General features: G+C 40.3%; 2 protein-coding genes across 2 annotated transcripts; one reads left to right on the top strand and one right to left on the bottom strand.

Annotated features, from left to right (window-relative positions):
- Positions 1-109: 109 nt before the first annotated feature.
- Positions 110-11291, top strand: LOC117988094 (sperm-associated antigen 6-like). The gene is made up of 14 exons (XM_034975190.2): positions 110-213; positions 501-605; positions 1347-1504; positions 2037-2083; positions 3115-3199; positions 4068-4202; positions 4870-4983; positions 5323-5496; positions 6684-6836; positions 7057-7209; positions 7528-7686; positions 9897-10042; positions 11034-11094; positions 11170-11291. The coding sequence occupies exons 1-14, from the start codon at positions 174-176 to the stop codon at positions 11239-11241; spliced, it is 1602 nt and encodes a 533-aa protein (XP_034831081.1). The 5' UTR covers positions 110-173; the 3' UTR covers positions 11242-11291.
- Polr3G (RNA polymerase III subunit G) lies at positions 7903-8751 on the bottom strand. Its single transcript, XM_034975192.2, has one exon. The coding sequence runs from the start codon at positions 8613-8615 to the stop codon at positions 7965-7967; it is 651 nt and encodes a 216-aa protein (XP_034831083.1). The 5' UTR covers positions 8616-8751; the 3' UTR covers positions 7903-7964.
- Positions 11292-13256: the final 1965 nt, after the last annotated feature.

Below are 13256 nucleotides of genomic sequence, written 5' to 3'. Positions count from 1 at the left end.
CTTATAATAATATAAAAAAGCACTATTGGCCGTTGACATGCCGTTGACCAACTGTTAACAGACAAGACAGCAATGGCAGATCAATGACTTCTGTTTTCATGAAATATCAAAAAAAAATACAATAACATTCGATATTTTTTATCATTATTTCAGTCGAATAACTGTTTATAATCATGAGTCACTCTATGAGCAGTCCTCGGAATATTCAATTAGGTAAATATTACTCACAAAAGGTCTATTACTCATAAATATTACTCATAAAAGGTCTGTTGGTCTGTCCTTCAATTACGTCGCAACGGAGCAACGGATAGACGTAATTTTTTGCATGGATATAGTTGAAGACCTAGAAGGTGCCATAGGCTACTTTACTTACCTTTTATCCCGGGAAATCAGAGTTCCCACGGGATTTTTTAAAAACCTAAATCCATGCGTACGAAGTCGCGGGCATCAGCTAGTCCTTGATATAAGCCATTCCTACCTACAATTTAAACTTTGGATAGTGTTCGAGACTTATGAGAAGGCGCGGTTGGTGTTCGTTCAGACAATGGCTGAGCTGGCCACTCGTGCTAGCAATGTGAAATGTTTGGAGAGTGCTGGAGTGTTGGGTAAGTTGGCATCCTAACATCTTCACATACTATTTATGTGTCGTCGTCATATCATCTCAAGTCTCAACCCATCCGCGCCGGCCCACGCGCCAAGGGTTTGGAAGGGCTTGGCACAACCTATAGGTGTAGGTATGTCTGGAAGTCTCACTACGTTAGTGAGACTTTCAGACATATACAGGTTTCCTTTCCTCACGACCTTTTTCTTCACCTGAATTAACGCATCATCATCATTATCAACCGATAGACGTCCATTGCTACAGAAAGGTGAGAGGTCTCTTGTAGGGACTTCCGCACGCCACGGTGTTGCGCTGTTTGAATTCAGTGGCTCCCTGCGACTCGTATGATGTCTTCTGTTCACCTAGTGGGCTTCCAACGCTACGCTTTCCGGCCATTATACCTAGCATTAATATAGTATTAGTATAGTATTCTAGGTAGTATTAATATAGCATGTGGTATAAATTGCTTAAAACTACAGGCCGAAAAGATAGAGGTATAGGTACATGTTCGAGATTGAACCCTCTATTAGAAGTAAAAAGCTGTTCCTGCATGGCCGTGGGAATAGGCCCTTACGCTGGGCATACACTATCAAGTTAACTGGTCAAGTTTGCAGCGGACATGAAGCGGCGTCCAGTAATCTTGACGGTGTATATACCTATCAGTTGACTGGGCGCAACTTCTAGTCCTCTGCAAACTTTATCGTGTAGGCACCTATACGTTCCGTGACACCAACATACGTTGCAGACTTCCTCCGTCCTCTGCTGTCGGACCCGTGCAGCACCGTGCGCCAGTGCGCCGTGATGGCGGCCGCCAGACTCGCGGAACACGAGGAGGGCGTCGCGCGACAGTTGCTCAACAGCGGCATGCTTACCGCCACTCTTGAGAACCTCAACAAATTCAACGTTATTTCCTTTTATTCCACGTATTTTTAATCAAATAGACAAGGCGTTAAGAGACGGGATAGGTACCTATATACGTCTTAACTACTAGGTAAATTGGAATGATAAATATGTCCAAGAAATGAGTCTATTTTCTAACATCGAAAGCCTGCCGAAAAGTGGGTAAATCGGATTTAAGAATAAGCCCATGACTGCTCACCGGATGAGATTTGAACTGTGGATTTGAACTATGGCTTTGCCGAGTAGGTACCATTACAGTCATTGAGCTAGGCTTTGACCTCAATAAGAGTACCTACCTAAATTCTTATCTTACCTACTTAAATGAGATTATTATTTGTAAAATTTTACCTAAGTAGGTAGGTAGGTACTACATACTACTGGCTCGCGGAAGTTTTTTGTTTTTTGCGTATATCAAGCATGACCTAGATGATAACTTTAATTCTTGGAAATGAAACCAATTATTTCAAATTACTTATGGCAACTGGTTACATGACAGATTTTTTGTGTTTATTAATTCAGACGTGCTTTCATACAGGTTTACTACAAGCGGTCAGCTTTGTATCTAATGAGGGCTGTTGCAAAGTAAGAAAAACAATCCTTACCTGTTAGTTTTTAAACTTTTTGTCTTTTTAGGGTTCCGTACCTAAAAAGGAAAAACGGAACCCTTATAGGATCACTTTGTTGTCTGTCTGTCGGTCTGTCAAGAAACCTACAGGGTACTTCCCGTTGACCTAGAATCATGAAATTTGACAGGTAGGTAGATCTTATAGCTGACAGTTGGGGAAAAATCTGAAAACCGTGAATTTAGGCTTAGATCACACAAAAAAATTTAATTGTGGTCATGAACTAATAATTAGTATTATCTAAGTAAGATAACTATATTAAATGGGGTATCATATGAAAGGTCTTCACCTGTGCATTCTAAAACAGATTTTTATTTATTTTTATGCATCATAGTTTTTGAATTATCGTGCAAAATGTCGAAAAAATACGACCGTAGTACGGAACCCTTATTGCGCGAGCCTGACTCGCACTTGGCCGGTTTTTTCTTAATAAGTAGGTACGTCACCATTCACCAGGGTTGGCACTCGGCTCTAGCCCATGTAGCGCCCGTGTGGAATCAATACCATGGTGCCCTCTGGTTGGAGCGTGATCAAAATGGAATACCTGCATAGTTTAGTTTTCACCAGTGCAAGTGCAGCAGTGATCGGAAATTCGGGTTCAAATTATCTTTGAAGGCGTCGCGAGCGGTGCTCGCTGTCCCCTAGGCCCTATAAGACCCTGTCTGTATGCTCTGCTGCTACAGATTACTAATTTATCTATGTCTGCTGCACACCCTGCACCCATAGGTATTGTACGCGATAGGTCGAGATGGCAATCGGGGAGGGAACGCCCCGCACCCCCCCCCTCAGGACAGCCCCCGCGTTAACCCGATGCGGGCGAGCGCGGGTGACGTGCGGGTGTGCGTCCCCCCACCTCAAACCCCGATTGCGATCTCGCCCTGTCGCGGACTAGCTAAAGCCGGCACTGTATTGGTACCTATATGGTTGGCGGCATTGTATAGGTACCTACATCATGGAACTTTGAAAACACCACTTGTATAATTTATACAGGCACAATGAGGAATTAGCGTCAGCTATTGTCCGGCTCGGTGCGTTGGAACATATTGTTTCGTGTTTAGAAGATTTCGATACACAGGCATGTATTTATGTAAATTACGCCTTTTTACAGCTTATCCATAACTTAGGTATACCTAGTCCGTACAAATTGACTTCATTTCAACTCTATGGGTCAAGTGTCATATCAAAAGTACGGTCGTTTGATTCCCGGCAGGGATCATTAGAGAATTTATAATTTCTAAAATGTCTCTGGTCTGACCTGTTGGGAGGCTTCGGCTGCGACTATATTTAGCACCCTACTGGCAAAGCTGTGACGCCAAGCGATTAGGCGTTTAGGTACGATGCTGCATAGAAACTGTATGGGTTTGATAAAACTGTCATACCTCTTGCATATTAGCCCGCTTCTAAGCTAAATGTAAGTAAAATACGGCGGGGGGACGACAGCTTAGAAAAGCTCATAGTGACGGGCAACACTGAGGGCAAAAGACCGAGAGGCCGCTCACCAACTAGGTGGTCCGACCAGCTAAAGGAGTCCAGCAGGTGTGGATTTCATCACATTGTAAAAATGGCCACCGACAGAAGCCGATGGAAACAGATAAGCCATTCGAGGGCAGTTTGCCAGGACCACGATCTTCAGCAATGAAGGAACGACCGGAGAGAGAGAAGCTAAATGGATGTAGCCTGAGGCTTTATGCATAAGGCACATTATCAGATTAGGACTGTAAAGTACGCGGCAGAAAGTAATGTACATACATCGGCCTTTAGAATGACATTCCGGCTTTGTAGAGCGTTGTCTGTATCAGTCATACCTATATGACGTATTATTGTCGGTCTCAATGTCAGGGACAATGCTCAACAAATCTGCTATCTCAATCTCAAATATTGCATATTTCAACTTTCTTGACACTTATTAAAATTATTATATTTATTTCAACTTATTATCATAGGTAAAAGAAAATGCAGCGTGGGCTTTAGGCTACATAGCGAAGCACAGCGAACATTTAGCTGGATTGGTAGTTGATGTGGGAACGCTGCCTTTATTAGTGTTGGCTTTTCAAGAACCCGAAATCAGTTTAAAACAGGTATTTAGGCAGTCATTAGATGAACGCACAGGCACAGTATAAAAGGAGACACCGTAGTCCGACGCCTTTGATCTCGTGGTTAGTGACTATCACGAAGACCCTTCAACGTACTCTGAGCCTAGTGGTCTATCCGCACCGTTGTCGACAGTTGCCCGGTAACTTAGTCGACGGGTAACTCAAGAATAGCTAATCTTCGACCGAGTTGCCGGGCGACTATAGTCGACCGTGTGTATAGGCTCTTAGTAGAAGCCCTGAGTAATTTCGGGTCGCTCCTTCGCCACGCACTTACCGCGCGATTGCTCTGTCTAGACGGCTCCGTCGAACCTCTGTATGTAGTATCATATCCTTACTCTGAGATGCAGGCATATGTCCAAACCTGCACATCTGCGTTGCTAAATAAATAATGATTACGTAACTAATACTGCGTACCGGAAAGCGCAGTGTTGGTATACCCAGTAGGTGGTAAGACATCGAACGAGCCATAGGAAGTCACCGAATTTAGGCAGCACAAGATCTTGGTGTGCCGTGTGTGGAAATCCTTACAAGGAATCCTCCTGTCCAGTAGTTGACGTCTATCGGTTGATGATATGATGAACTACTAAATGTATGGCGTCAATCATCTTTCATCATATAGTTATACTTACCCTACTTACTTAAAACCTAACAGATAGCTGCTGGAGCGCTCGTGGATTTGGCACAGCACAAACCTGAAGCTGTAGTTGACGCGGGAGCAATCTGCCATTTAGTACGAGGATTAGAGAATCAGGATCCCAAATTGAAGGTCGGTTCGAGTTGTTTCCATTAAATTCCTCAGTTTTATCTAAAATCTTGGTAGGTATGACTTGTAGGCACCTATCTACTTACTTATAATGTCATACATATACCTAGAATAGACTTCAGACTAAGTTTCTTCCTTTAATTAATTATCATTAGGTAGTAAACTCGGAAGGCCTCCATGGCAAAAAGTCGGGAGTTGAAATTCATTAAATCTTTCAAGAGCTACCTAATACGGAGCTATATACCAAACTATATAGCTTTAACGAAAAACACGGCAATGAAACGCACTTTTTGCATTTGATTTCAAAGAATGTTGAGCAAAATCGTAGGTATATATGTACAGCGCAGCACCCTGTGCGCGCTCGGGGCAGTGGCCGGCGCGGGCGCGGAGCTGGCCGAGGCGACGGTGGCCGGCGGAGCCCTGCCGCCCGCGCTGCTGCACGCCGGTCACGACGCGGCGCCCGTGCGGCGCGCGGCTGCCTGTCTGTTGCGCGACATTGTCAAACATTCCGTTGATGTAAATCCTACTACATAATATTATAATTAATGTGAAAGTGTGGATGTTTCGATGTTTAGATGTTTGTTACTCAATTACGCAAAAACGGCTGAACGGATTTGGATGAAATTTGGAATGGCGATAGATTATACCCTGGATTAAGACAAAGGCTACTTTTTATCTCGGAAAATCAAAGAGTTCCCGCGGGAGTTTTAAAAACCTAATTCCACTCGGACGAAGTCGCGGGCATCAGCTAGTAATTTGATACTTATTACCTTTGATCACAAAAAAGCCTATTAGGACCTACTGCTCCAATTCTTATTACCTTACCACGTTTTTAACAAAAGTAGACTAGTAGTTAAGACGTCGACTTTCGGCTCGATCGCAAGTTCCCACAACACGTTTTTAAGAAAAATATTAGTGATAGCAGTCACATGCTTTAGCGGTGAAGCAAAACATGGTGAGGAAACCTGCATACCCGCGAGAGTTCGCCATGATGTTCTCAAAGGTGTGTGAAGTCTGTGGCCAGCGTGGTGGACTATGGCTTAATCCTACTCACTGAAAGGATATCCGTCCTCAGTAGTGGGCCGGCGATAAGTTGATGATGAACTACGTATTCATGAAAAGTAAAAGTTTAGTTTTCTATGACCATCGTGAGAGTTAATCTAGTGTCTTCATCGAACGTACGAGCCATCTCGGCTGCAACATAAGGCCCTTAGGTAGAGATCTGTTGATTAATTATCTTTGACTTAGCACAAACTTAAGAAGTTTAAATTAAAACTACACAGATTGATACGAAAGAATCCGATATAATATTTAACGCTGGCTTGTTTATACAGTGTGCGCTCTAGGCCGAGATCTAGGTATAAAGTAATGTACATCGGCCTAACGACATTTCGGCTTTGTAGAGCGTTGTCTCTGACACTCATTCATACCCATGTGACGTTTTGTCGGTCTCAACGACAGAGATATTGCTCTACAAATCTGCTATCTCCTTCGAAAGGTCGATGTATATTATATATATTACTTTCTGCCGCGTACTGTACCTACTTTAACTGTGGTCAGACACAAGAGTTTAAGTTAAAACAAGACAGATTTACACCAACGATATAACGTTTTAACAGTGTACTAACTAAGTACGAACAAAGTCAAAGAGCGATCTATAAATCTCAACCTCAGTGCCTAATCGTAATACTTATGTATTCCAGTTAGCGCAGTTGGTGGTAAACACGGGTGGGTGCGGCCCCCTAGTGGAGCTGCTGTCGGAAGGTGCGGGCGGCGCGCGCGTGCCGGCATGCATGGCTCTGGGCTACATCGCCGGGCAGTCGGACCAGCTGGCGATGGCTGTTATAGAAGCCAAGGTTATTATTGTCATGATGATGAGCCAGTCCAGTTCCGTTTTACCTATGGTGCAGGGTGTGCAGCGCACAAGACGCCGAGCGCTCGCTCGTGCCTCAAGTACTTATAGTCCGCGACAAGTTGAGATGGCAAACGGGATATGACGCGTGGGGACGCCTCGCACACGTATTTTTTCCTATATTTGTTTACTATAAAAAAAGAAGCCTCTTTAAATGGTTGCAGGCGGTGATAGTACTGGTGGACATACTGCAGAACAGCGACAGTGAGGACACGGAGCTGTGCGCCGCCGCGTGGACAATCGGCCACATCGCCAAGCATTCGCCGCAGCACAGCCTCGCCGTCGCCGTGGCGAATACTCTGCCCAGACTGTTGCAAGTTAGGAAATAAGCCTTCTTTGGCAAACCAACTGCATAAATTTTTGTAGAATTCTATGAGATAAAGCATACTTAAGTTTCAGTTAAAATGGTCAGATTAAGATAAAAGATGAAATTAAAATTTATGTCAGGGATATCACATTTTAACTGACTGTCATTTGTATGAGGTTATGTAAAAGAGAGCTCCATACTAACTACTCTCCTTAGATAGAGTATAGTCTAGCTATTGTAATTAATCGCCTGTTGAATTTGATATTTAAATAAATCTAAGTATATTCATAAACATTTTATCAACATAATGTGTATTATATACCTACAGCTGTACACAAATCCAAAGTCATCAGGCGAAGTAAGAGCCCGAGCATCGTGTGCACTGAAGCAATCTCTACAATGCTGTTTACACCGACCTGCACTAGAGCCTTTGCTGCACGCTGCCCCAGCTTGTATACTAAAATATGTACTTGCACAATATGCCAAGGTATTTATTATTATACCTGCTACTGTAATAAAGTAAGTAGTAAAGATAGGTTTAATCTTTCAAAGGTAAAGATAATTAACATACTTAATCGGAGATTTTATCAAGCAACCACTCACTTACAAGCTCTTTGGGTAGAAAGTAAATTATATTGAGCATTCATTTAAAGTAGTATATTCCTGAACTGGTTGAAATAGAAAATGCAAAATGACAATTGTTTGTTACTCAGTTTTAATATTAATATCACAGATTTGTAACAGTAGCTTATGTTTATATTGCAGCTAATAGACTGGGCCGTCATCATCCCCCTCCTCGTCCTCATAATCTTCCCCATTATCAAAATAGTTGTTAGCATAATCTGTTCCATCATCAATTTCTTCTTCTTGCTCCTGTTCATCTTCCAGTTCTTCGTCATTGTCCTCATTTTCCTTTTTTATATTACTTTCAGTCGCATCTACGTCCATGACATCGCCTTCTTGCGATTCTTTCTTTTCCAAAGTTTGTAACCTCTTTGCTATTTCGCTCGGGTCATCTAGTTTTCTTTTCCGCGCCGTAGTGCGTACTCGGCCCGCGTGTGGCCTCAGTTCTAGCGGCATATTGTCCCATATACAATTTAATATCCTACCCTTCTTCGCGTCGAGAGCTAGAAGCTTATACTTATCGGAGTACCGCTCGATACCATCAGTACGTGTGTTAGCTTTAACAAACGCGGGGGATTCATGTAAATATTCTATGAACTGGTCTCTCACTATCACCATGTAGTCGGTCGCGGCGTCGCAGATCAACGGTAGAGGTTTAGCCTCAAGTTTCGGAAACAGAGGCGGTGGCGCGAGGACTTGCGTCGTGTTGTCCCCGCGGGCTATTCCTAGCGCTTGTAATTGTTCATGAGTTAGAGACGAAGTACTGCCTCTACCTCTACCTCTAGCTGCCATACTTCTTTGAAAAAGAACAATAATTCTTTCATGAAAACTTAAATTAGATTTTTTTGTTTATTAACATTTAAAGCTCAAGGCTCAAGCACAACAGTAAGAATAAGAAACTACATCTGTCAAAAAAATTGTCAAATGTGTCAATGTCATGGAAAAGGCTGTCAAATTTGAGAACCACCTACTTTTTTCCAACTTGCTTTACGGCTCGGGATTCTAGCAATAATAACCACAAACCACATTTCCGTATTTTTGTTCTGATTTAGCCACAGACCGTAGACTGAGCACAGACTAATAGTACCATAATTTTTTTTTAATTCACGGCCTTGGATGCAAATCAGATTTTTTCTGAGATAATAGGCTAGTTGACACTTTTTTTAAGTTGGTCTTAAATGGTTAATATTTGTCCTATTAGATCAAAAAAATTAACACTATATTTCTTGCGCCCTAAAAACCGTAAAACTTTAATTTAAAAATATATTTTTCTTAGACAGGTGAAAACACTGTCGGCCATGTTTGGCCGATAGATTATCTGTGCTCTGACGTCATGCATTTGTAAACAACAGCATAACCTCCCAAAGTTTAATAAATATGACTTCTATACTAGTTTACATGAAAAATTACAAGAAAAAAGTTTACTTCATAAATTTTAAACCCCCATTAACCCACTCAGGGGTGGAATTTCAAAAAATCCTCTTTACCTACAAAGAACACACCCACCAAATTTCATGTATCTAAGACCAGCTGTTTAGATGTTTAGGCTGTGCGTTGATATATAAGTTAGTCAGGACTTAAAATTTTATATATATGGATACTGAACGTTAGTCCCCGCGTGACATAGGGATGACATTTCTTTGTTTACATATTTAATGACGTCACATCATGGCTGACAGCGTTTTCTGCGTTTCAAATAAAAATAAAAACTGTATTTTTTTAAATTGGATTTATATATCCATCCTGCGTTTTTAATAATTGTTATTGATATATTTCGTTGTCTTAAGCAAAATACTATAATAAATAATCATTTATTGGACGAAATTAGATATGAGTCAAGTAGCCTATAGCCTAGGCTTAGTAGGAAATGGCGGCAAATTAATAAACTTATGTCTTGTATTATCCCTGGGAAAACGTATTTGATTTTGATACTTTATACTTATTTTTTAATAGGTAAGTAGGTATTTTGATCGTAATTGTAAAAATTAAAAGCCATAATAACTCTTAACAAGATTTTTGTTTTATAAAGTTTCACTTATATTTTGCTTTATGAACAAAAGGTTTATTATGCAGATATTACCAAATGATGCCAGAGCTAGAAGACTGTTTGTAACTACGGGTGCACTTAAAAGAGTACAAGAGATAGACACCGTCCCAGGGACATCATTGAAAGAATATATTAACATCATAAACAGCTGCTTTCCTGAAGAAATTGTACGGTACGTATGTTTTAAAATTTATAAGACGTGACAAGTTTGTGTTGTCTCTCTCGTAGTGCGAGAATATTAGTACGCCCACGATCGCTCAGTCAATCTAATATGTTGTAATCCTGACTTATCCGATTAAACATCATCATCATCATCATCTTTATGAAGGCAGCAGGCCTATATATCCCGACATATATATAGATTACATAATAATTTATATGATAAAAAGCTTGTCGCGAGATTTATTGTACCTAACTAACTAGGTATTTACTTAGTTTGACAATTTAAAAAATTAAAATTAATCAGATCAAGTTATTTAAATTCGTTAGGTACCTACTTGTTTATCTACACAGGTAAATCTCAGGATTTAGAGTGACGTCACTTTATTTTTCGAGTTGTTATTCTCAGCAAGCCCTTTCATAGCCCCCCATATTGTAGGAGTGCTTAAAAATAACTAAACGCTATCTTGGGTGTTCCGCCATGTTGGATTTAGAATGACGTCACACAGTATTGTATGGGTAGCATACAAATATTGTCATCCAAATTAAATGTGTACCCTATAGTACAAAATTTCAGCTCAATCGGTTGAAGATATCTGCTTCAAAATTGAGTTGGAAGATTCCACCCGAACAAACAGGTGCAGTGCGCGGCAGAAAGTATTGTACATCGGCCTTTGGAATGACATATCGGATTTGTAGAGCGTTGTCTCTGTCACTCATACCTATATGACGTTTTGTCGGTCTCAATGACAGAGATAACGCCACGGACTAGAGAATTCCGTTATCTGTGGATAACGCTCTACAAATCTGCAATCGCTTTCTAAATGGCGATGTACATTACTTTCCGGCGCGTATAATGTACGTACTTGACCGCCTCGGAACCTTTTTAGGGTTGCCAGCTCAACTTAAGAATCTTAAAACTAAATAAATTGAAATACAAAAAAGAGTAAAATAGTTATAACTTATATTATTTTTAGATACTACGCCCGCTTTTTACCTTCTAGGTACTATTCTCCGGGTTATTCAGATTCATTGCTTGATAGAGTGGAGGCTTATACACCTCAGGTTTGTACATACAATGGAAAGTTATTTGTAACCAAGCCCTAGGTTTTTATAACTAAAAATAATGTTAATTTACAGATTCCAGAACTATTTACAGATAGGGTGCCAAGTGACTGCAAGAGTGAATTTACGATAGAAAACGGAAACTAAATTTTTGAAGATTTTTATTTCAGTCAATAAATGTAATTTAATGTAGTAAATGGATTGTATCATTTATTATTCATTCCTTAGCCATTGTCCAAAAAATCTTTTGAATTTTCATTGTCCTTCCTCCAATCGCAGTGACTTCGATTGCCATACACTGACTTATAACTCTGTAACTAATTTTTATTATTAGATAAATAGGTTAGTACCTACTTAAAAGAATAGTAAGTAACTAATAAGGACAAACGTCACTAAAAAATATTATTATTATAAAAAGTCCTAGATCTCAAATAAACTGGTAGATATTCTATAAATCTTACCGAAAATCTAAGCCACAAAGTATATTCAGAACATCAACACCAGAAAAATCTACTTCAATGAAGTCTTCAAGATTTTTGCATGTTAGATGAAGATCCAGGAAACATGATTCCAAAGTATTAAGATCTGTTGAAGGCAGGCCCTAAAGATATGAATAAAAAAAGTAATGATAATCAGTGTATTTCTCACACAACAACAACAAACTACATAATACCTATAATAGCTGTTATATCCGACATACCAGCTAGTGTAGGTACCCACCATCAAAGTGCTTGACGCGCAAATCGCATTAGGTGCACGCTTTAGCTAGATTTTACTAAAAACTGATTTGAGTATTCACCTGAATTTTACAAACTGGGTCTTCTCCCGCTGATAGCAATTCGTTCACACTAATATAATGCATCTTTTGTAAAAAAAAGTAGGGAATTTATTTATCTGAAGTTGGTAACACTTAGCACTCGCGTTCCGCAAAATAATGTAAGTTTGTGATGTACCTACATTGTGCATTAAAATACTGAAATATTATTATTTTTCATGTTAATGTGGCCCAAGTGATAAATTTTATCATAAAAGCCACATCCTCAAATTATTCCTATTCGCATGGCAAGCGATATCAATATATCGCTATTATTGATAAGACTTGTCATACATAGGTAATTGCCCATTGGCCATTTGTGGCTTTATTGAATGAACTTCATTCATATAAATGTATAAATACCTACTTAATCTAAAATTCATAGCTTTTATTAAGTTGGTACCTCAGAATAAATACCTGGTTGGGTACCATCATCGGAATTCGAGTCGAGCTGAATCCCGGGTTCTATTCTATGCGTGACGTAAGTCGTAATACACTTCTATATAATACGTCATATACCTACAGGTCGAGATGGCAATTGGGAAGGGAACGCCCCGCACTAACCCGGTGCGGGTAAGTGCGGCGTCCCGCCGCCTCATATCCCGATTGCCATCTCAACTTGTCGCGGACTATTACATAAAACTAACTAGAGATAGCAATACTTAGAATTTCAATGCTGTTTGTTTGTTCTTCAATCACGACGCAACGGATCAACGTGATTTTTTGCATGAGTATAGTTTAAGAACTGGAGAGTGACATACGCTATACTTTTTATCCCGGAAAATCAAAAGGTTCCCTCGGGATTTTTAAAAACCAAAATCCACGCGTACGAAGTCGCGGGCATCAGCTAGTCTTATATTCATGGCAAGAAAATTGTACCTAATCAATCTAAAGCGAGGTTTAGACTAGCAAGAACTTCTTGCAAGTTATTCCGCAAGTACTTGCAGAATTGTATACACTACGAGCAATATTGTACATGTACATACATTTGTGACTTGCGACAAGTCCAGCAAGTCCAGCAAGTTACAAAACTTGCGGAAGTGAGCTTGCCGTGATTGTTTACACGGTAGAAATAGCTTGCAGAAGTCTACTTCTGCAAGTTTTGTTGCTAATCTAAACCTCGCTTTAAGGTGACCCATTGTGGGGTGACGGTGACGTTAGTTAAACGAGGGTAGTGTGGTATTTGTACTGCAAGACTGCAAGCAAATACGTCTTGTGAGTCACGTCGCTCACAAATCATGATTCATGGATGGACCGATTTGCATTAGCGACGCGACTCTAGGGCTGAAATCTATAAAGCGCACTTAGATTTTGCTCCGACTTAAGACACTGTTAAAACGAGACATAT

This window comes from Maniola hyperantus, chromosome 14 (assembly GCF_902806685.2).
Source record: "Maniola hyperantus chromosome 14, iAphHyp1.2, whole genome shotgun sequence".
NCBI classification, from domain to species: Eukaryota; Metazoa; Arthropoda; class Insecta; order Lepidoptera; family Nymphalidae; genus Maniola; species Maniola hyperantus.
The sequence above is the reverse complement of the archived record's forward strand: the minus strand, read 5'-3'. Positions and strand labels throughout refer to the sequence as shown.

Excerpts from the sequence above, each read along its gene's own strand:
- LOC117988094 (XM_034975190.2), top strand. The coding sequence starts at position 174 with ATGAGTCACTCTATGAGCAGTCCTCGGAATATTCAATTAG. Across the intron at positions 3,200-4,067 it reads TAGAAGATTTCGATACACAG|GTAAAAGAAAATGCAGCGTG; the intron begins GCATGTATTTAT and ends TTATTATCATAG. Across the intron at positions 7,687-9,896 it reads TACTTGCACAATATGCCAAG|ATATTACCAAATGATGCCAG; the intron begins GTATTTATTATT and ends TTTATTATGCAG.
- Polr3G (XM_034975192.2), bottom strand. The coding sequence starts at position 8,615 with ATGGCAGCTAGAGGTAGAGGTAGAGGCAGTACTTCGTCTCTAACTCAT.